The sequence below is a fragment of the Dermacentor andersoni genome, chromosome 3, assembly GCF_023375885.2.
Source record: "Dermacentor andersoni chromosome 3, qqDerAnde1_hic_scaffold, whole genome shotgun sequence".
Taxonomy (NCBI): domain Eukaryota; kingdom Metazoa; phylum Arthropoda; class Arachnida; order Ixodida; family Ixodidae; genus Dermacentor; species Dermacentor andersoni.
In genome coordinates this window covers 42903315-42925657 of record NC_092816.1, presented here as the reverse complement: position 1 = coordinate 42925657, position 22343 = coordinate 42903315, and the positions used below count along the sequence as shown (strand labels likewise).

General features: G+C 48.0%; 1 protein-coding gene across 1 annotated transcript in view; it reads left to right on the top strand.

The window, feature by feature from the left end:
- LOC126520696 (uncharacterized) overlaps positions 1–22343 on the top strand; it is an 82135-nt gene that overhangs the window by 47308 nt on the left and 12484 nt on the right. The window contains exons 7-17 of the mRNA XM_055064268.2: positions 1116–1221; positions 2277–2431; positions 7066–7149; positions 7861–7957; positions 11710–11981; positions 12974–13102; positions 13446–13492; positions 14125–15800; positions 16515–16619; positions 16853–16960; positions 19483–19773. Coding sequence (XP_054920243.1) covers positions 1116–1221; positions 2277–2431; positions 7066–7149; positions 7861–7957; positions 11710–11981; positions 12974–13102; positions 13446–13492; positions 14125–15800; positions 16515–16619; positions 16853–16960; positions 19483–19773 — 3070 coding nt within the window. The remainder of the gene's footprint in view (positions 1–1115; positions 1222–2276; positions 2432–7065; positions 7150–7860; positions 7958–11709; positions 11982–12973; positions 13103–13445; positions 13493–14124; positions 15801–16514; positions 16620–16852; positions 16961–19482; positions 19774–22343) is intronic.

The following is a 22343-nucleotide window of genomic DNA, read 5'->3' as shown; positions in this document are numbered from 1 at the left end:
CGCTTACTTTTTAAGTCAACGTGATAGACCAGCCAGCGCAACAATCAGTCCTTCTGAAGTCTATAGAGGAAGAGGGGGGGTACACTAGGAGCGGTATATGTAAAGACTTGCGCGAGGATAGCTGTACTGATAATTACGATGGTGTGTAGGCATGATTCGCGTCCAAGGAACTGATCTCAGCGTTGCTTTTTCTGCAGTTAAGTGAGTTCTATATTGAATGAAACAGCGTGGAAAGGTGCATCTGCGTTTCTTTCTCTTCCGTATTATTCGAGCCCTCCCCCCCCCCCCCCCCCATTATGAGACTCGAGCATATACTTTCGCATAGCTCCCTTCATACTACTACGTACCAGCTTCGTCGTTGTCCGAAAGCCGTCTCTTCAATTTCGTCTAATATTTATTCGAAAACGCGAGGCAGCTTCGGCATAGACAAAGCCGTTCTTTATCTGTGCGTGTTATTTTTGTCTTCTTTACCTACTTTTCTCCATGACCAGAAATTGAGCTGGAACAATCTTCGAGTCTAGCCTTTCCTCTTGCACCATCAGTGCCTATTTCGTTTATTAGGGTCTTCTTTGTCAACGTAACTTCGTACATTTCTATTTCTTTCATTCGTCACAGTCAAACTTGTGATTTTCGATGTGGTAATACGCACTTACAATACCTTGATTCGTAATTCATCAAATAAATAATTCAATGGGTGCCTTTTATTGTTCTTATTGCCTCAGTAAAATGATTTATTGTTATTAATCACCTAGTAATAGCTTACTTGCATAATTTCGTAACAATACGTCATTGTACGAAGGCACTTACATGCAGAAGTGGCTATATGCGATTTGTTTAAACAACAATGTCGTACAGAAATATCGCTGCCATATTGCCCTTTACTTGCCGTCCATTTGCCCTGTTTGCTTCGCTGGGCCTCGGACACATTCAAGTCGCCGTTTCTTTCTCTGTGTTGCCATGCGAAACCAACTTTCAACCTTCTTGGCAAGAAGACGGCACCATAGAGAAACTTTCAATGGCTGAGTGATTCAAGCGAGAAATCATTCAGTAGCTTCCGTTCCCTTTGATACGCATTATTCGTGATATCTAAATTCTATCTCATTTGCCTCTTGCAGAGGAAGGATGCAGGGCGGAGGTGATATCAACTCTGCCCTTGGCTGCCTGCCGGACAAGCTCAAGACCGAGCTGGCACTCCACGTCAATCTCAAGACGCTAAAAAAGGTATGCTCCCACGGACTTCAGACATGCGTTTCTAGAGGCGAAACTTGTGGGCCATCGGCACGATAGAACAAGACACGTGCCTGCATTTCGCCCATCCAGGCGGTTACAGTGGCTCAGTGAATTGGATGGCCTGCTCTGCTGGATTCGAGGCTGCACATTCTCTGAGCAAACGTAAAATTTACCAAAACCCTACGCAAGGATCTGGCACGAAGAAATCTTGAGTTCACCCTAAGCTTTGTCTATACGCCTGAGTAAGCTAATCTTTGTTCAATTGGCCAATGCTCACACCCCGTGGCGGCTATCCTGGCAACAACGAAACGTTCTCCCTTTCGACAAGCGGTGTTCTTGCACGATTTGGCCACTCGTTCCGCTTGCTTCCCTACCTCGATACGAGATATGATGAGAGGGCAAGTACTTTGTAATCGCGTTCGCTGCTAAGGACGCATAAGTATCTTTCTCTGCAGTACTGCTACATAATGGCGCTAATTGCGGAAGGTTTTGTTTGGCCCACTCGCTTGTCCTCCTGCACCCGACTATAAGTGACGATAATAATGATGACGACAACGATGACGACGGCGATGATGATGATAGCTATCTAAGCTTCCTTGTAAAACACTGCAATTGTACATGCCACCTGCCGTGGTTGCTCAGTGGCTATGGTGTTGGGCTGCTGAGCACGAGGTCGCGGGATCGAATCCCGGCCACGGCGGCCGCATTTCGATGGGGGCGAAATGCGAAAACACCCGTGTGCTTAGATTTAGGTGCACGTTAAAGAACCCCAGGTGGTCAAAATTTCCGGAGTCCTCCACTACGGCGTGCCTCATAATCAGAAAGGGGTTTTGGCACGTAAAACCCCAAATATTATTATTATTGTACATGCCCCCAGTCTCGCTATTGCTTTCTTTATGGTGTGCCTTAGTATCTGGTATCTTTGCCACTGTTCGGTTGGCTCTCTCCCTCTCATGACGTGGCAACCAAAGTCCCGTGGTTGGCCGTCCCTGACCTCTCGCCGCCGACATCTTCCCGTTGGCTCCCCCTCTCCTCTGTCATCGCAGGTAACGATCTTCCAAGAGTGCCAGCCCGAGTTCCTGCACGACCTAGTGCTCAAGATGCGTGCCTACATCTTCACCCCCGGGGATCTGATCTGCCGCAAGGGAGAGGTCGCGCGAGAGATGTTCATCATCGCCGATGGCATACTCGAAGTGATCAGGTGGATATCACGTGTGGATGTCGCTTCGTTTCCTTATCGATGATTTTTTTTTTTTCGTTCCAGTCATTGCTTTCTTTATTTGTTGGGTTGTTGAATAGTATGTCTGTCTGTTGGCGTGTGTGTATGTGTATGTGTGTGTTCGTGCGTGCGTGTATGTGTGTATGCGTGTGTTTGTGTATGTGTCCGCTCGCTACCATCACTCTTGCGAGCCGCGTTCTTAGGTGGCGCCATTGTGATTGTGCTGCCAACGTGTGTCCTGAACTCGCATCGATCTACCACGAGCGAGGTGATATGCTCTGAAGAAAAGCGTCGTGCGGGTATCTGTCGTCACCGTAAAGCGACGAGCAGCAACAGTAGTAGAACTGCGTGAGCGAAAAAGAAGAAGGAAAGAAGAAAATGGCGAGCTATTAGAAGCTTTAATGGATGCCACCGCATTCAGATCCCTAATAATGTGCGTCACGAGGTTAATGATGTTCGAGGGAAGAAAACGAAAGGAGAGAAAGTCGGCGCTGGCGCGTGTCAATTTGAGAGCGCGAATCGCGCGCACACATCCTGGAAAGGCGGACACCGGATGCCGAAACTAATGACGCGTCTTCGCAGGAAATTCTCGAGCGCGTGCAGCGCTTCGATAACGGAGAGCGAGCCGCAGGCTAATGTGTTTAACGAATCGTTTTTTTGTCTTTTTTTTTTACAGATCCTATCAAGTAAACAATAGCAAATCTTCTATGTCTAAAACCCCACTGATTTTGTTACCGTCGTCGTTCAGATTTCAAGCCTCGTGCTAATGACACCTCCTACTCGTTCGTTTACTCGCATTTATTGAGCGATAACGCGGTCGGAACGTGACACACGAACCCCGGTGTTAATTAATGGTCGATACGGTCGGTCGGTCGTTGCTGCGACGACAGGGTGTTCGCTACGCGGGCACCCCACGCAGCGCATTTTTCTGAGTAAGCACTAATTTGTCCCACTACTACCAAATTGCAGGTTAGGCAAAAAGAACGCCTCCCAACAGGTAAGAAAGAAAAAACGTCGCTGCAGAAGTCGCGTGGCAACAGCTTCCAATTTAGTGGAGGATAAGCTACTTGGCTACTGTCATAGCATGGTACTCCTACAGTTGCCAGCAGCCGAATAGTCATTGAACGCACTGTGATCAGTGCGATGCACGTAAAGGGTTCTTGTGAGTGATGAGCTGACTTGTCACTTATGACCTAAGTAATATGTACAGAGAGTTCCGACTCTATCAAGAATATACTCACTTAACAAGGAGTCGAAACTTATTGTGGCATTCCCAGAACTCATTAATCGAAAACCAAGGCCGTGCATGTTACACACCGACTATTTTGCCCTACATCTTAGGTGATCGATACTCATTCTTCCTTGCGGGTGAACGCAGAGAAAAGGTTTGAACCAAACGAAAGTTACTTAGGTTTGAGTCTGGCATACATTTCTGTAGAGGAACGTAGCTTTGTGGATGGCGCTCCCGCAATTTTCGGTGCTTTCATTTTTATAAAGAGTTACTTGGGTGAAAGAGCGTTGAGCGTGTGGCGGATGCGTCTCACCACGGATGCTTGACGTCCCAAAGTTGTACACGGGCTTTCAAGGAGCACCGTAGTTGACGGTTGCCACCTGATTTTGACCACTCGTATTTCGACCCATTTAACAACACACGAGCATCCTTTGTAGTCAGCACCCATTAGAAATCCGCCGCTACAATCGGGAACCGAATGCCCAATTTGCCGCACGCTGACTGTTCCCTTTACCATTGCTTTCTTTATTCGTAGGTGGGGAACGAGGAAGGGGGGGGGGGGGGAGGGAGGGGGTTCCTACCGGTCCTAGAACTACTATTTCGAGTCGCAAATGTTACTGCACCGCAATTCTGGGTCTTGAAGATTCGAGGCTTAAAAATGTGAAGCCATCTCGCCTTGAATACCCGCCCTTGTGATTCCCATGCTCTGGCTCTGGATAATGCAGCCACTGGTCCAAAGTCGGGCCCAGCTGGGCTTCATTTATTAGTCGTCGAAGACGTTCTTAATCGAACGACTCGTGTTCTCTCTGTCGCCAGTTGCCTTTGATGCGGGACAAAGAACCGGACAACATAGGGGAAACTACTTGCGCCTAATAAATGAAATAAAGGAACCATAAATTGATGGAAATGGAAGTAGATGAAAAAAGCAACTTGCCGCAGGTGGGGAACGATGCCACAACCTTCGCATCACCTGCTCAAGTATGCCACTAAGGCGAGGGTCTCGAATCCGGCAACATTGATGCCTTCAGGTAGCATGTGTGGGATTGTTGGCCGGTTGCTTTCACCAAAAAAGATCGCGTTCTCGTGACGCCTGCGGCAGAAAGGATGTTCCACATCCGCCGCCAAGGTTTGTGAGTGGTGGCGCTGGCTAACACTCCCAGGGCTCTACTAGGAAACATAAATACCCAATAAAGTGGATGGGGAAACGGCGCCGTGGTAGTCAGATTGATAGAGCATCGCACGCGAAATGTGGAGGTTGTGGGATCGTTCCCCACCTGCGGCAAGTTGTTTTTTCATCCACTTTAATTTCCATTAATTTATCGTTTCTTTATTTCATTTATTAAGCACAAGTAACTTCCCCTATGTTGTCCTTGGTGTCAGTGCTTCTTGGCTCCTTATGATAAGACTAATAACAACGGGCGCCTCGGTTAACCCCCCGGCTTCCAGAAAGTACTCTACAATTCGCGTCGCGCATAGAATTAGATTGCAAAACAAACGCAAACCATGACAATCAAAATAAGCGCGAACGAGACGAAACCAAGCAAACCGAACAAGCGCGAACGAGAGCTGACGCGAGCAGACGATAGTACGACACTAGCGGTTTGGCTGACACTGGTGATACGAGTACGCATCGAGTGGTAAGGCGTGTCCGCATAAAACCAGTTTCCCGCGCCACGTCACCCAAGCGGCTGCATTCACTGGAGCCGAAGTTAGCGGTTCGCGTCTTTTTTCATCTGCCGGTCAATGTTCTCTCTTTCATCCTTCAGTGTAGTGCTCGCTCACTCGGTTACGCCGAGACCGACGCCGACGCTCGCCGAAGGAATGGGCGCCGAAAGAGTTGTGCTCTAAAATGTAGCTTTTCCGAAACGAACCACTGTTCAAGATATTATCCTACTATTTTACATATCTTGTCTCCAACAAGAATGCAGTCATCACTAGGTAAAAAGAAGCATCCTTAGTATTGAACTTGTTATGAATGATACTTTAGCTTAACAATTGTCGCAAGCGCTAACATAAAGAACGTTGATCGAAATAGAGAGTATTACTTAGAGCAGGTCGGGGGGTTCCTTGTTATGGTTTCGAAACAGTGTTGCCCTTGAGAATTCGGCTCAGAAGTAGTGAGTGACCACTGACGGTCGCGTTGTGTTCGAACAACGTTGGTCTTATAGCCAGGCCCAAGCAGGTTTTGAAAAAGCCTCTTGGTCAGGCCACAGAACACATAAGGTACCTAGCAAACGGAAGTTGTACCTACCACCGTAGAACTGAAATAGGTGTAGTGGTAGCGTCGTGAACTAAAGTATACAATCGAGAGATAGCGTTGTCAAAATCTAAACTACTATCATCATTATGTGATAGCCTATTAGTCAAGCTGTGCGACTGAGTAACGGCTGGTCGCACAGCTCGCTCGCTGGTTTTGGGCGTTTGGTTACTGCTGCCGGAGCGGTATTCGTGGGAATGGCACACATATCTTTTTTTTTAAGTTACCGGCGATTGAGATACTCCCCAATGCGAAATTTGAGGGCAGCTTTATACGTGTTTTCATTTCGTAATATATTGCCTGGCGCGGACAATATGCCTCGTGCGGCACGTTGCAAACTGAGCGAAGTGTGGAGTGGCTGCCTCGCTAATCGTGACGCGCGGGCACGATTCACAGCAGCCGCCGCAGACAGACCTCCGCTCATGCAGCACTTTGTTTCCATACAGACGACGCGCGCTACTCTGGCGCCATTTCGTATCCATCGTCGCCGCAAAGCCCGTCTTGCGCGGCACTACGCCTTTCTTCTCGCGCTTCCGCCATACCCTCCTCCTCCGCTTTCGGCCTCATGGTTCCACTGCACTTTTCTCTGGCGTTTTCCTCCTTACGCTCTCTTCACTATCCTCGTGTTTAATCTCCCGAAGCGCTCCGCGTTCACTCTTTCGCTGTACTCGTTTGCTCGGTTTGGGACGCCGAAGCCTACGCTCGCCGCAGCAACGGGCGCCTAAGAGCTGCAATCTAAAATTGGAGTTAGCCTCGAGCTAAAGCTTCTTCTTAAAGAGAGTGAGAAGGGGGATATGATACTGATAGCGATGTGCGTGTGCACTGGCATGTATGCGAGTTCACGCGCACACGCGCATTCTCGTGCGCGTGCGCGAGTGTGCGCGTGTTCGTGACCGTATTTTATGTGTGAAAGCCTATGTGTCAGTAGGCGCGGGTGGCATGCTCGTATGCACATGTTTTGTAGCGGCGCAGCTGAATGTAGCCTTGACGCATCGCATTTTCTAACTGGCAATTCGCCCGCCAATGAAATTCTCCTGTCTAGATGCATTCAAGGCTACTAATAGCCTGCAGCTCGGAAATGGACGCTTCTTCATGGCTGATGGTTTATTTTTTCGCTGTTTCTTCCAGCGAAACTGGAAAAGTGCTCACTCAAATGAAGGCCGGTGACTTCTTCGGTGAAATCGGCATCTTAAATCTGGACGGATTTAATAGGTAAGTTGACGTTGGTTACTGCATCATCTCTGCCATTGGTAGCTCTTCGAATGAAAAAAAAAACGACAGTGGCAACTTCCATTCGTGCGCACGTACTCTACGACTAAATCACCCATGTTTCATGTTCGGAGATACTATACGTGATTTCCATCTGTAAGGAGCACGAGAGCACAATCCGGGTCAAATTCGTGTGTTTATAGCGAAATTCGAAAGTCTTTATCGTTGTGTCAAGGTTGTAATAACCGGTGTTATATTCCCTTTTCGAAAAACTTAGCGTTCCCGATACAGGCGGACACATGTCAGGGCTCAATGAAATTTAAGGTTAGTTCAGAGAAAATAAATTGACATCAACTGAAAGCATACTTACTCCCCACTCCCCAAATAAAAAAAGTAAAATAATACTATAAAAGTCAGCCAGCTCTTGCTGACCACGGATAGCTAGCTAATACATCTTTGGGATTATAACGCGAGCCGTACTACTGGCGATATTTATGGATCTCTTTCAACTTTGCAATAAAGATTTCCAACAGAAAGCACTGACACGGACAGAATGGTCTTCCCATCTGTCCATGTCAGTGTTTTCTGCTGGAAACCTCAATTGCTATGTTCGGCCGACAAGGTCAGGTAACCACTATTCTCTGTCAACTTTCTTCGTCTTCTTTCTCTCTCTCTCTCTCCACTCTTTCCTTCCTCTTTTCCTGGGCGAAACAGGCGAACGGCTGACGTCCGATCTGTAGGCTACTCGGAACTGTTCAGTCTCTCTAGGGAAGACGTTCTCTCTGCCATGAAGGACTATCCCGAAGCTGAGGTAACTGCCTCTTCTTTCTTCCCCGCCTTTCCCGTATTGTCTCATCTATCTATACTTCCCTGTTCACTCTTTCTCCGTCTATCCTGCTCAGCCATTAGCACAAATGAATGTCTATGAGCTAATGTAGGATTGAGTGGAGCACTGATGAGGGACATGGTATGGAGGTGGTCCCCGGACGAAACGTCGAAATAAAATTTGTTTTGTTTGCATTTTAGATATACATATATATATATATATATATATTTGGGTAAGTAGTAAGTCTACTTTGAAATATATATATATATATATATATATATATATATAGCTCCTCCTCCTTAAAGGGAAATAAATCATGGGTGTGTTGTTGGTGGCCGAATGCCCGGCTGAACGATCGTCTGCTGCTGATTTTTTTTTTCTCCCGTTGCCGGAAGACGTCGACGTTGCTTTGGTCCTCCCAGTTCGCTTCCGGGCTGGAGCTCCTAATGCGCTGAAACATCAGGGGTGGAAAGAAGGATTAATAGTGCAGGAAGTGGCCGTAAGCGGATTAACTTGTGGTCGGAGAACCTTGCCGTAACACGAGCACAAGAGGGAAAGAAAGGGCAGAATAAAACAACTATACGGGTCCGACGAACGAAAGTAAGCTGCCTGCCAATGGGCGAATGTCTGAGAAGGTGCAAGTAAAGGACTCAGTTCGAACGACGGTGATGCCCTAAGCACCGCTAGGAGGAATATATAGTCAAATTGACGTGAAGGAAAGCCTCGGTAGACGAAGAAAAAAAAAAGAACCAGGCGGTGGAGAAGCAAGAACAAATTGGGAGCCAATAGAAAAAAGGCCGGAGGGAGGTGTAGGGTGAATGCGGGCTGGCCAAGAGATCAGTGACGCAGCAGGCGTACTTAGATAGGACGTGGGACAAGGGGCCGATAAAGAAAGACTGAATTCGAGAAAGCCTACCGAGGTGAATGTCAGAACGCTGAAGAGAGAGAGCTGCAGGCGGGCTTCGCGTATCGGCAAGGTAACAAGGCAGAGAGGGTCGGTGATGAGAAGAGGTAATTTCAGATTCGTAGGGACATTTCCACGATGACTGAAGCAGGAACGAGTGCGTAAGCTGTGTAATTATTCCAAAATGAGGGCTGCGATGCCTTACCGCGTTTACACAAAGTTCATAACGGCTCTTGTTATCCCTGGCTATTTTTTTTTCTGTGTGACTCGTTGGTTGCCTCTGTTTTTGAATTATAGGGGATCTTCTAACACAAATGTCTACGTCACTCTTTCTATCTCCCACACGCGCAGCATATGAAAATTTTCGTGCTATATTGATTCTAGTTTTTTTTTTTTTACTATATAATGGGGCGCTTAATTACTTTCTTAGCGACGTTAGAAATTTGCATGGCTTTAGTGTTCCTTATTTTTTGAAGTGACCTGTCATCTTCAATGTCGAATATGTTCTCGAGGTCTTGAGCAAGTAGCGACGCAGGTTCCGTCATATATGAAATCCTTCATGAATCATGGAGTGAAATGTCAAGCATGGAGTCAGCGCGTGCCTCCAAAGCTGCTGCGTAACAGGACTGATTTGTCGCGACGAATAAAAAGGTCGACCAAACACGCGTGTTACCTGCTGCCGTACCGGAGAAGGAAAGAAAGGGTTGTCTCTTCACCTTTATCCTCTAAGCGCGTTAGCAGCTGTGTTTTTTCTCCGCGAGACAGGCGATCCGAGAGGAATGCTGTTAGGCTTAACCGGGCTGTCTTGTGCCTTTTCGAGGACTTACGGGAAAGCTGCAAAAGACGCAGGGCAAAAGATCATATGCAGTGTCTATCTTTGGCCCGGCCACATGGTCTACACTGTGTCGTAGTTACTAGCTATATAGTCGTCACAGCATTCACTACCTTGGTATAACTGCAGTTGGTAACTGTATAGAGTTAGTAACGCTACTGACTAAACAAGCGAGTCACTGTTACTAAGAGGTCTCAGCTACCAATTACAAACGCAGTTAGCACCACCGGTTACAATTTTTCTAGCCTATAGACCGTTCTGGCACATCCCGAAGTGGGTCCGATAAATGCGTTATAGGCTAGAAACTGCATCCGGTGATTGTAACGGCATTTGAAAACTGGTATACTCATTGATGCCATGGATTACCTTTTTTTGGGCAGTATCTTTAACAACGATACAAACGTGAGTAATACCAAGGTAGTGAAGTCTGTGACAAATAATAAGTAAATACAGCGACCTCTTTTTAAATATATCGAGTGAACACAATTGGAGAAGGTACAATGAGCATTACTCATGTGTCTTCGATGCACCGTTGAGATGGTGTTTTTATGGGTTTCACAAGCTTGAAGTATAAACGACGAGTCAAAGACGAGAATCGCCTTCTGACGCACCACTGTCAACAACGCTCACAGGAATGCATTAGAAAGCGGAAAGTACGACAATGTAACCTTAGGACAGGAAAAATTATGAATTGGAGATGATGTAGCGCACGATGAACATCGTATGAAAAGCATACGGTGAAATTGCAACGAAGCTCGAACTATCGGACTGACCTTGCGAGCCAGCACAAGACTTTCAAGGAACGGTAAAACAACACGTACTGTCAAGCTTACGTTTATGACCGATGTGCACAGGCGCCTAAAATGGCGTAATGACGTTTCGAGGAGCACTACTCGGAACTAAATGAGTGAGTGTAACGTAATCTTTACTTAGGGATTTGTCATTGTTACACACGGGGAAACCTGGTGCGAGGGTTGTGATCGTCACCGGACCTACGTTGTTCTTGTACTTGTGGAAAGCAGAAAGTGCCAATAACATACCTCAACAATGCCACGCACCTTGGAATGTGCGCACATAATTGCGAAGTTTTGCATTGGCTGCAGAAGCGGCGTACACGCGAGGTCAGTCATACAGTACAGTCACATCAAGGTCTGCAGAATCGAACTGCTGTATCGCTGTGATTCGCCAATGCACTACAACAACAAGAACGGCAAAGTGCATTTTCCAATGAACGGCGCTTATCATTACGAGAGTACGATTGCATTACAGGGGGACATGGCTGCCCCTTATCATTCTAGATGGCACTGGCATACTCTAGTCTAACGACATCTGCTCATTGTCTCTGAAGTTCTCGGGGGACGTTGGGTGACTGTAACGACGCCGCGTTCCCAGGCTTTTTAATGTGATCAGTATAGGCAGACATCTTCTGTTCCTTTCGGAACGGGGCAGTCACCGCCTACTCCTAAAAAAAGCTCCGTTTTGTTCGGCATATTAATCCATTTTTAATGCGTGCACGGTCAACTTGGCGTGGTGAATTTTGCAGTTTTGTGACGTTGCGTGACAGACAGGCGAAATGGGTGCAGCCCGAAAACTTTTCACCAATAGCGGAGGGCTGATGACAAGAAAGGTGTAGCATCGGAAATAATTATTTTTCTTCTGTTCGTTCTAGTGATACATAATCAGTGTGCACACGTCGTATCAGATGGGGAGTTCTCGCGGTTTTCACGACGTTGCGTGACAGACGGGCGAAGTGGGGTGGCCCGTATTATATTTTACCATTCGTGGAAGGTTGACTGCAGAAACGTAATAGAGAAACAGTTTGGAGTAGCTTTACACCTTACACCTTATAGCGTCCCGGGCCTTATAACACAGGACGCTACGACAACGGTAAACACGCGTTTCTGGCCTTATAGAAACAGTGAGTATAGGGTTGGTATAATGAGCAGGGCCAAGCCGGTCTGTGCGTTTCGCGCACCCTCCTCTTCCCCTTCCGTTCCGCAGGAGATCCTGCAGGCGATGGGTCGGAAGCGGCTCATGGAGGCGCGCCTGGCGGCGTCCGTGAAGAAAGCGGACGACATCATCTCGCGCAGCACCGTCGGCGGAGGCACCGTGACCGGCGCCCTGCCGGGGTCGGCGGCGGGCGCCGGCGACGGCTCGGCTTCCCCGCAAGGCTCGGTGCACTCGAGGGGACCGCGCTCCATGGACGCCATGCGTAGACTGCGCAAGGACGTCAAGAACATCAGGCAGCTTCTCAGGAGCCGCACCAACACCACGTGAGCACGCTCTCCATTGATCATCAATGTTGGTGTCTTTTAAACAACAGAAATGGAAGCGCGTTGTCTTGAGACCCGCAGCCGAGGCAACGTGTAAGCTGATGTCGTATGCTCTGTCGAGGTTCATCTTAAGTGACGGCGAATCGCGACAACCTTCGGTGTGTTAGCCTTGTTCTTTCTCATTAGCGTCAGCGCCCTCATAAATACCTCATAAGTCAAAACATTGTCCAGTGACGAGTGAATAAGGCAGGATAGAGAGAAGTCATCAATGATCAAATTTAGTTCAACGAGGCGGTCAGTCAATCAATCAGTAAAACTTCAGTCTGACAGTCATTGGAGATTATGTATATTGGAGGCGGAAAAGCCGACTAAGACACGAAGCAGCCAAACCATGAGACTCCACGCTGTGCCATATTGCCCTCAAGTCTATCAGGACGTTTGCTTTGGTTTAAGGGCGCTTATACAACAGCGGTGGACAATGCGACTAATGCACTGAGCCGTCACATATGCTGAAATCAGTCCTCGTTGAGCGCATCGCATGTGTTGATGGCGCCCCTTTCCTTTTTTTTTTTTCTTCGTCAGCACACGTGCCGGCTGCCCTCGTAAATCCGTACAATGAAATGATGAAATTCACACAAAGGCAGAATTCCCTACTGCTGAACCATGCTCGTCTGAATCATTCGAATGTTGGATAAACCTCACGGTTCAGATCCTATGTATGCAGTACCCTTTATGATGTGGATGCGAGATGTAAGGTTTCTCCGTTTATGAACGAACAGCGACGCTGGGAAGTCGAGATCCACGTTTACCGTTTATCCGTAAACTGTCGAGAGACACAAACTCGTAGAAAACACCTGGGGAGGCACCTGCACATATCTATTTTGTGCTGAACCCGCGTAGCCCTTATTGTACCTGTGTCAAAATCCCAGTAATCTTTTAATTCTCCCCGTGCCCGGTAATCGCGTCACTTTTCTGGTCCTATTTATTTTCAGCACCCAGAAACCACCAGATATACAGCTTGAAATGGACCCCGTTCTGTCCTCAATGGATGATCACCAAGAGGACAGCGATGCGGCCACTCCGTCGACACCGGTCACCAAGTCCTTACACAAGCTGCTAAGGTCAGCCGATTGGCTCAGTCAGTGCTTGCTTGTATTGCGTTGCTTGCCTCGTTTCCTTACAAAACTGTTTGTGGCAGCGTATGCATGTACGTCTTTCAAGTGTCCGGATCTGCAGCCAGAAATTATCGTGAACCATGTGCTTGCAATACTTAATTTCATTGCCAATTAATTTGTTTCGTTGCAAGAAAACAAGACTGACAAATAAGTAGACCTCAGAATGTGTTTACATGAATATGAGCAAAAAACAAATCAAGCTGCTGTCGCAATTATAGCGGCAACATCAGTGAGAGAGATGAGAAGTAATGCTATCGAATATTTTGCCTAATTTCACTTTGCCTTTCAGGCGGTTCCAAACCCGCCAGGATTCTCAAGGAGGCCAAGCACTCAAAGGTAAGAATGCTTTCTATAGACAGTAGCATAGAACAAGATCCTCACTTCGTTGTAATTAAAACATATTGATAAATTACTGCGCCAAAGATTGAATAAAAGAGCGAAAGCGCTTGGTAACATTTCCTGTCTGTTCAATCGAAGCACAGGTCGTGACAGTCAGTCGTGACACAGCACTACGTCAACGCGAGACGCACGCCTCATTTGAATAACATGAATGCTAGATCATAGGAGTGTCTCTTAGAGAATTGATTATCGTGCTTTATTTGAATGATGTTAAAGTAGATGTTGGCGCCCTCAGTTGTCACCGCAGCTACCCCACGTAACATATAGAACAAGAACAAAATGCTCAACAAAAAACTTGGCACATTCAAAACGTTTTATCACGTACAATGTTTTGCACACGAGTACAGAAATCCATAAATGTAGATCTCGCTTTCCTTCAGACTTCACTGCCATTATCCTCTTAAATGTCTCGTGTTGTTCGTTGTTATGTGCCAACATGTAAGACTTGTAAGTATATGTAAGACCCCTTTGCGCAATAGTACGCTTCGCTTCTTGCGCCTGTGCTTTCCGATGAGCTGGTAAAGATGGGCGCGTCACAATTTGTCTCAAGTTCTGTGCACGTACCGCAGGCCTTGTCACCAGCATGTCATGCATCAAGGGCGAAGAAGAGCTGGCCGACCTCGCCAAGAGACCATCGGCTCTCAAGAGCATGGGCCCATCTATGGGGACATCTACCAACCAGGAGTCCAGCGGCACCAGTCCCGTGCAGCCCATCGGCGCGGGGCTTCCTCTGCTGACGCGCATCAAAATGCTCCGGGACGCAGAGAAGGCCGCAAAGTCTTCGGCTCCCAGCGACGCCGCTTCCAAGCACTTGTCGATTTCGCCCGGCGCTGGAGGAGGTGGCGTCCACGCGCGCCGCGAGTCGTACGCTCAGCAAGACCGCGCGATCTCGCGCCTCGAACCGACCACGCACTCGAGCTTGCTCGAACGGCGAAGGCTGTCGCGGCTGCAGGCAAGCATGTCCTTGGCGTCAACGGAAGTGACGTCGGCCGGCAGGTCGTCAACGGCAGAGAAGGCGGCGGCGCCGTCTCGCAAAAGCATCGCCGACGTCCTACATCGGCTCAAGCCTGGCGGCGACTCGACGAGCAACAAACAGCAAACACCGACCGTCACGCTCCAGGTGCACCCGCCTCCACCCAGCGACCCGGCCGCCGAGGCGGTGGCAAACCAAAACATTCCGCTCCTCAAGCGAGTCCTCCTACTGAAAGCCATGGAAGATAAGAAGGAAAAAGAGTCTAAGCTTCAGACCACCGCAACCGCAACCGCGGCGTCAGCGCCATCGGCGTCGGCGGACAAACCAAGTGCCTCAAGTAGTAACGTTGTGTCTACAAAGCTCTCACCTCCGCGACCGGACACGCTTTCTTTGAGCCCGCAGCGGGAATCTGCGCCACCGGCAACGTCGTCCGCTCAAGTGTCCCTGCGGCGGACCCAGCCGGCACCGGCGAGCGCAGAGTCGGGTTCCGATAGCGGGCCGCTGCAAATGCTGTCGCCTAAGTTTGAACTGGAAGACGAGGTGTTTCGCAGTCCCAGCCCGGTGTCGGAACCGTGCGAGATTAAACCAAGACTAACCCACGACGGTGGAGGTGGCGGGCGCGCCGTCAGTGGGGGAGGCGCCCGGCGGAGCGGCGGCTTTGCTACGACGACCTCCTCGGGCCCACCGGTCACATCCGCCAACTCTGCCATTCTTTTACCGCAAGGAAGCGTGATGAGCATGTCGCAGCGTGGCGCCTTGGACACACTAGAAGAAGCACAGCACAGCTCGGCCGACTCGGGAAGCCTAGACATCCAGCGGGAGCCGCAACAGCAGTCGCAGACGCAACAACAGCAGTCTGACGCCATGGCGCGACTAGCTCCCCCGGCAGCGCCCGGGACGACTACCCACTCTCAGCACTCTCAGCAGTCCTTCAGGAGCCGACTATGGAGTCGAAACACGTTGGAAGGACACGCGGCAAGACGCACTTTGCTACAAAGAATGGAGGCCGTCGAACTCGAGTCGACGGACGCTGGGTCGTACCAGGCGCCACCGTCCAGGCGACCGCCGTCGCCACGGACGACGACCCGAGCTCAGGGCAACGGCGGAGAGCATCTCAGGGGCCGCATTCGGAAAGTGATCATCGAAAGGCCGTCACCGGAGAACGGCCTGGAGCAGTGCCTTGTCTCGGAGCTGCTCACGCAGGAGGACGGTATCGAGCAGTACGTGGCAGCCGCCATGAAGCACATCAAAATTGCCTTCAAGACATACCTGGTGTGTGGTACTTCCTATGGTTCTTCTCTGCCACCATGCAACTGCAAGGCTAAGCAGTAATCAGTTAGCGAGACCGAAAATCACTATTGGCTTTTCCTGTTCATGTGGTCGTAGACTTGGGGTTATTCTCCCCTTTTGAAGTAGACTTATGCGCACTATCTAGTCAGAACTTTGCTGGGCATCCGTGTAACTATCTTCTGTGTTACATATCTGATTCAAGCTGTCCGTGCAGGAATGTTCATGAAATGTAATGAATCAAATTCATTTATCTATGAGGCAACATGTCTGTGAAGTCAACTTCTGTGTTATCATCAATCAGGCGCGCACTTGAGATACATGTTGTGCACTTCCAAAGAAAAGAGATAGGTCACAGGAATACAGAAACTTGACGTAGCCACTGGTAGGCAAAATGGAAGCTTCAACTTGGAGCCGGTGGTTCAACAAGATGACTTACTGCCAGGGCCCAGGCGACATATTGACAAGTGGGCTTGTCGTCATTACTGCCCGGCAGCGTCATGGCGTTGTCATGGCCCGCCCTGATGAAGAAATGTCTTTTCCTGCTTGAAACGAGTAATTAATCGAATTATGCTAATGATCTATTGTCAGCCTTCCAAGATACTTTCGAAGGCGTCCATTAGTGCAACTAAGTATTTTTATGCTATTATACAGCACCAGCGCACAAACATTTTTCTTCTTTCTTTTTTCCTCACATAGCATGAGACCCAAGACGAACTACGTAATAAGGTAGCTCTTCTAGAAGACGACCTCAAGCGAAAGGATGCTGTGATATGTGACCTTCAGAGGAAGCTGCTTATAAAGGTGAGCACAATGTAATCAGCCGAGATGCTGACAATGGCCAGGAACACAAAGTAAAGCCAGGGACGTGAGAATAAAATTTTGGTGATAAGGTGCTTGCACATTTTCCAACGCCCCTTGAATTTCCTTAGATTCAAATTATACACGGCGTTTCACATGTGCGAACACATCCATGGCTGGCATGTGGATCTAACTTTAATGACCCTTCCTAATTCTGACCTGACTTTATTCGCCAGGAACAAGAACTCAGTCGCTTGGAGCGGGAAGTCAGCTACCTCGAAGAAGTGAGCAGTCTAAGCGACACTAGTTTGACCTGGTCCGACGAAGAGGACCTCGTATTGACGGTGAGATTAGTCTGCAAAATCTGCTTTCCTTACTTCAAATTTGTATGACTTCTTTGGCTTCTTTGTCAGCGTATATTTAACACTGAAATATTTTGTCTCTATTGTAGCGAATTACTCTTAATGCATGCCAATAAGCATATCTGAAATAAGTGTATTCTGCTGCCCTTGCAGTCATGGTCTCGCAAAGCTTTTCATTTGCAAAAACTGTTCGTCGCAGGTCATCACTTTCGTTTCCAGAAACATCGTGACAGCCCAGCAATTGCTGGGAATATTGACTCGTCTCATTTTTTCGTGCAAACGATCTGCTCTGCGAAACCACACACTTTCTTGACTGGAGGCGATTTCTTTCAGTGCGTGATGCAGGAGTACTAAAAGTAACGTAAGACGTTTGAAATCATCCACATGTCGCTAAATCACTTCTAACCGGCTTTTTGCGTTATTGTCGCCTTCTCTGTGCCTTCGTTGTAAGGCAGTCAACATTTCACCAAAGACTACACGACAAAAGGCAAGACTAATTCTAAAACGCGAAACCGTTAAACTAAACCTCAACTGCATGGATATTTTTTTTTTTCAGTGCATGACTTGATTTACGTGTCCTTCACCTCGATCATAGTTACGAGTTCACAGTAGGACCTTCACCATCCCGAATGACCACACACCTCTATAGCTTAAGGCGATTAAACATGTGAGCATTCTTTGTTGCATGCACCCATGAAGCGATGTTCCAATTCCGATGAGTCTACGGCGTATTACTTGAATTGCTGGCAAAACATTTGAAATGTACCAGAGCACTGACGCACGCGAAATACATTGTAGCAACCAAGAGCAAGAAATAAAGCTATCTATATTGTGTTTAGGGTATACAAACTTACATTTCACAGTAAGATATTTTAAAGGGAGTTGAAATTTAGAAGTGACCGTCAATGGGCGTACGAAGCAAGCCTCATCCCGGAGAGTCCTCGTGTGAAAAAGATGACTTGTTTTCGTTAGGGCAAAGACAAGTGCCTTATCAAAACATTGACTCCACGCTGAGGCTGCCTTTGTTCCACAGACGACCATTTCACTACGAAGAGGGGCTGGACTGTCGAGATTCGTTTGTTATCTTGGAAGTAACAAAACAGGGACACAGATTGGAATGGCTGCCTACTACTATAAGGCTAAAGCGTAGCGTTATATTCTGAATAACGAGAATCCCTCTCTGGTTAGGAACAAAAAAGTGTAACCTTCAGCCTCCATCGCAGGCCTGCATCGAGGAATGCTCACTGTAAATGCATGTCTATAGTTGTCCACATAGTAAATAAGCAGTGTGCACGACACTTCACTTTTGCACTGACAATGCATCACACCACGACCAGAAATTTCGCATTTTGGTGGCCCCTTGACCCAACGTAGAGAAGCGCATGAAAGAACCCGCGCACTTTGAGGAACAAGATACAGGGCTTTGCCGTTGTCGTAATTTCAATTACTGAACACCACTGTGCGTCAAGCGAACGAAATACTAAAGCAAAACTTCGAATTACAACAGTTTTCGCAACCAGGTAAAAGTACGAGCTATACAACACAGACGCCAGATGATGAGCACATAAAATTGGGGTGCTTGCGTTTATTATAGGCTCCAGCTATTACCGTTTTGGCAACGTACTCCATGCCATTCCTTACAGTGTTGCAATTGAAATTAGCGTTGCGCGACATATGACGGAATGCATTCTGCTATTCGTACCTGCAGAAAGAATGCGACGCTTTGCAGCACAGCCCACTCTCCGAATTCTATTTCAAGTTGCCTAACATCACCAATGCAAGAGACCCCCAACGTGCGCTTAAGGCGCTTAAGTCCGTGCGAATATTTCATGGCAACGAGCCCGCCCTGGTTTTTGCTAAACATTGATCAGTCTGCAGTCAGCCAGTAAAGATGCGTGATTACGTCATAACGCGCATTAGAAGAGTGTTTAAAGTAGCGCGTCCCTGAACACTGTGCAGCGTATCAAGCAACCTTTAAGCGTATAGCCTAATGAACCTGAGACAACTACGCAGGTTGTATAGCTCACGTACTTCATAGCTGCCGTAGGCGTGCCACCTGCGTTTGGGGCATTCAATGATTATTTTTACACAGGCATCATAAATTTCGTGTGCAGTCTAAAGGCCAGGTTTAGCACAATACTACGCAGCGAGCGCCGCAATCAGTGAATGTGGTGCCGTTAGCTGTATCCGACGCTTAAATTGCTCACCAATAGCCGCGGTTCGGCGGGAAGAACAAAAGGCGCACGTACCAGGTACACTTCGTGCGGCTTGCACAGTGCGCGCAATCACGCCTCCCCATGTCCCGAAAAGAATACCCGGTGACGCCGCACAAGTAGCTGCTGTAGTTGTGAAATGATGTAGTTGCAAGTAGTAGCCCTCTCTCTCTCTCTCTCTCTCTCTGCCGCAAGTGTCTGAGCCCTGAGCGGGTGTACCGTGGCACGCTGTGCCTTCGTACCTCCTCCTCCTCCCCCTTCCTCTCCCCCAAACCCCGCCCTGCCCAACAGAACGAGTCCGTGGATAGTGCACGAGCCGATCCCCTCCTCGAGGAGGAGGAAGAGGAAGAGGACGATGGGGGCGAGCGGGGTCGAGCCCGGCAGCGCCTGGCCGCGCAGACCACCGCCGAGCACGTCGCCTCCTCAGCACGCGGAGGGGGGCGACCCTTCCTCTACTCGTGGCCCCGAGCCAGCCTCCCCAACGCGCGCTCGCACCATCGACACCGCACGCCCCACAGCTCGTCGTGGCATGAGCCTTCACTCTCGGCACTGGCCTCTGCCTCCGACTCCGCACTGTGTGGGGTACGTGCGGCGGGCATCACCGCGGGTCCCACCTACTGGCTCGCCGTCGTTCTCACCGCGGTGTGCTCCGCACGCGTGCACTCCAAGAAAAACGAAACGTCCCCCTCTCCCCTGCTATCACTCTCGTAGCTTCTGGCGTGTGCTACGCGCTCACATCGTTCGAGGCACGCTGGCTTATGTATATCTGCGGTAGAACAAGTGCTAGCCCGTTCAACCAACCAACTCTTGTGGGCGGGCCAATAGGCTTTCTGGCAGATGGTGAGTTCTGCAGAAAATCTGGAAGAGCAACGGGACAGTATGCCCGCGTCCCGTGCCAAAATTTCGATGAGCGGTCTTCCTCAAGGCGAAGACGCCCTTGTAGAAACGTCGACACCGAACTCAGGCACCCGTCCCATGTGTTCAAATGTTTCCTGCACTTGGTTGATATTATTCCCGAAAATGTGTCTGTACGTTTGTTCGCGGATGATTGTATCATTTTTAAACAAATTGTATCCCCCAGAGATCACATTGAATTGCAACATGCACTGAATGTTATTGACGACTGGTGTCAAAAATGGGGCATGCAACTAAATACTCAGAAAACAGTACTACTTCGTATCACCAGGAAACTAAATCCGAGCCAGTTCTGTTATACCCTTAGGAACAATAGTATCTCAATTGTAGGTAAATATAAGTACTTAGGTGTCACCCTCACAAGCAACTTAACTTGGTCAACCCACATTTCTGATATCTGCACATCTGCACTACGTAAGTTATGGTTCCTTAAAAGAAAACTGAAATTCGCACCCTCGCAAACAAAGCTTTTAGCTTATAATACGTGTGTTCGTTCTAAGCTTGAGTATGCTTCTATCATTTGGGATCCATATTTAAAGAAAGATATCATGCAACTTGAACGTATTAACAGAAAGGCTGTTAGGTTTATATTTGGCAAATATCGTAGACTTGATTCCCCATCCAACCTAATGCAATTAAACTGTATTTCTACGCTAGAAGCTCGCAGAAAATTTAGTCGCCTTTCATTCCTTTATAATTGTATGTTTGGTAACATAAAAATAGATCTACCTGACAGTATAAAACCCTTAACAACACGACGCACACGCCATGGCCATGAATTTGCACTAACCCCAATCTTTGCCCGATCAAAAGCTTTCAAATTCAGTTATTTTCCAAGAACTGTGGAAGAATGGAATTCTTTGCCGTCTGATATTGTTGGTTCCAATAGTTTTCTCGCTGAGTTGGAGTGTTACCTTCTCTCTTAGGCTTTATTATTTTTTTCTTTTTGCTTTTCTTCTTTCTTGCTTGCTTTTTTGTTGTCTGTTGCTTTGCACATTCATGTTGGATGTAACCCACACCTGCTTGGGCCATCACATTGGCCTGCAGTATTTTGAAATAAATAAATAAATAAATAATTTCTGGCAAATTTGACAAAACAGAAATTCGATCTTTAGATGTCTTTCTTTCTCGAAGCTTTGACATAGGTAGCCGCTGCACGCGAGAACCATCTTCAAGAGACGTTCAAAGAAACGCAGAGGTACACAGGGTTGAGCTTTCAGCCTAGCATCCTCACAGCTTCTTCGCTTTTGCGCTCCGAAGTGAGCTTCACGTACCATATTGCAGGCAAGCTCGTACCCGCACTTATCTATCGTTTTCGTTTGCGCACCAACAACATTCTGTTCGTCCGCTGTGTTCACCTCTCATTGCATTCGGTCAAGCTTTTACTTTGCGAGTTCCCTGATTTACAACTTGTAGTATTGACGTTTTCAAAGGCAAAAAGATGCTGTAAAGTGTTGATGAGCATAAATTCATCTTTTTATGTCTTGCTAACCAGGAGAGATGTCCAAGCCAACCTACCGTTAGCACTAGGCGTTCTTTCCTTGTCCACTCAAAGTGTCTTCGAGACTTCTTTAAACGTATCATAATAGAGTAGGCCACGGCGTACAGGCACGTTATGGGGATACAAGGTGTAGCCGAATGCGGTCGCTACTAGTGACCGCATTCGGTAGCAATCAGACTGGTTTACTCCAACTGTCTTCTACCCCGAAAATGCATGCTCGAGAAGACAGCTACTTGCCCAATATATTTTCTTGGAGTGCGCGCGTCATCTTCCACACATACACAAAAGCCTACCTTGCTGTGTTGTTTCCCCTCTTCACCGTTGCAGCATATACGCTTGCAGTACGCACACCGTAGCAATCACTTCATTGTTGCATTTGAAGAACTGTTGCCAGTGTCACTGAAGCAAATCTATTAAACACGTCTCAAGCAAACTTATCTCACAATAAAACACCGGCTGAAAGGGGGCTCGATGCGCGGCGTTGTCGCGTAGGTTAGTGGAGCAGTCTACAGTTGAAGCAGGCGAAAAGTGCACAATATTAAACGGCGCAACTTTATTTCGCAAATTTCTATTTGTCAGCAAGTATTACTGCGTAAATTGAGATAAATGTTGCGGCTCCTATGACCAACCGCACAGGCTTGCATGCGCCCGTCGAATGGTCCGCGTTTGGGCTTTTATCGTGAAGACCTCCAGCCAGCTCTTTGGTTAATGATCAGCGTCACGTGTTCGTTGATTA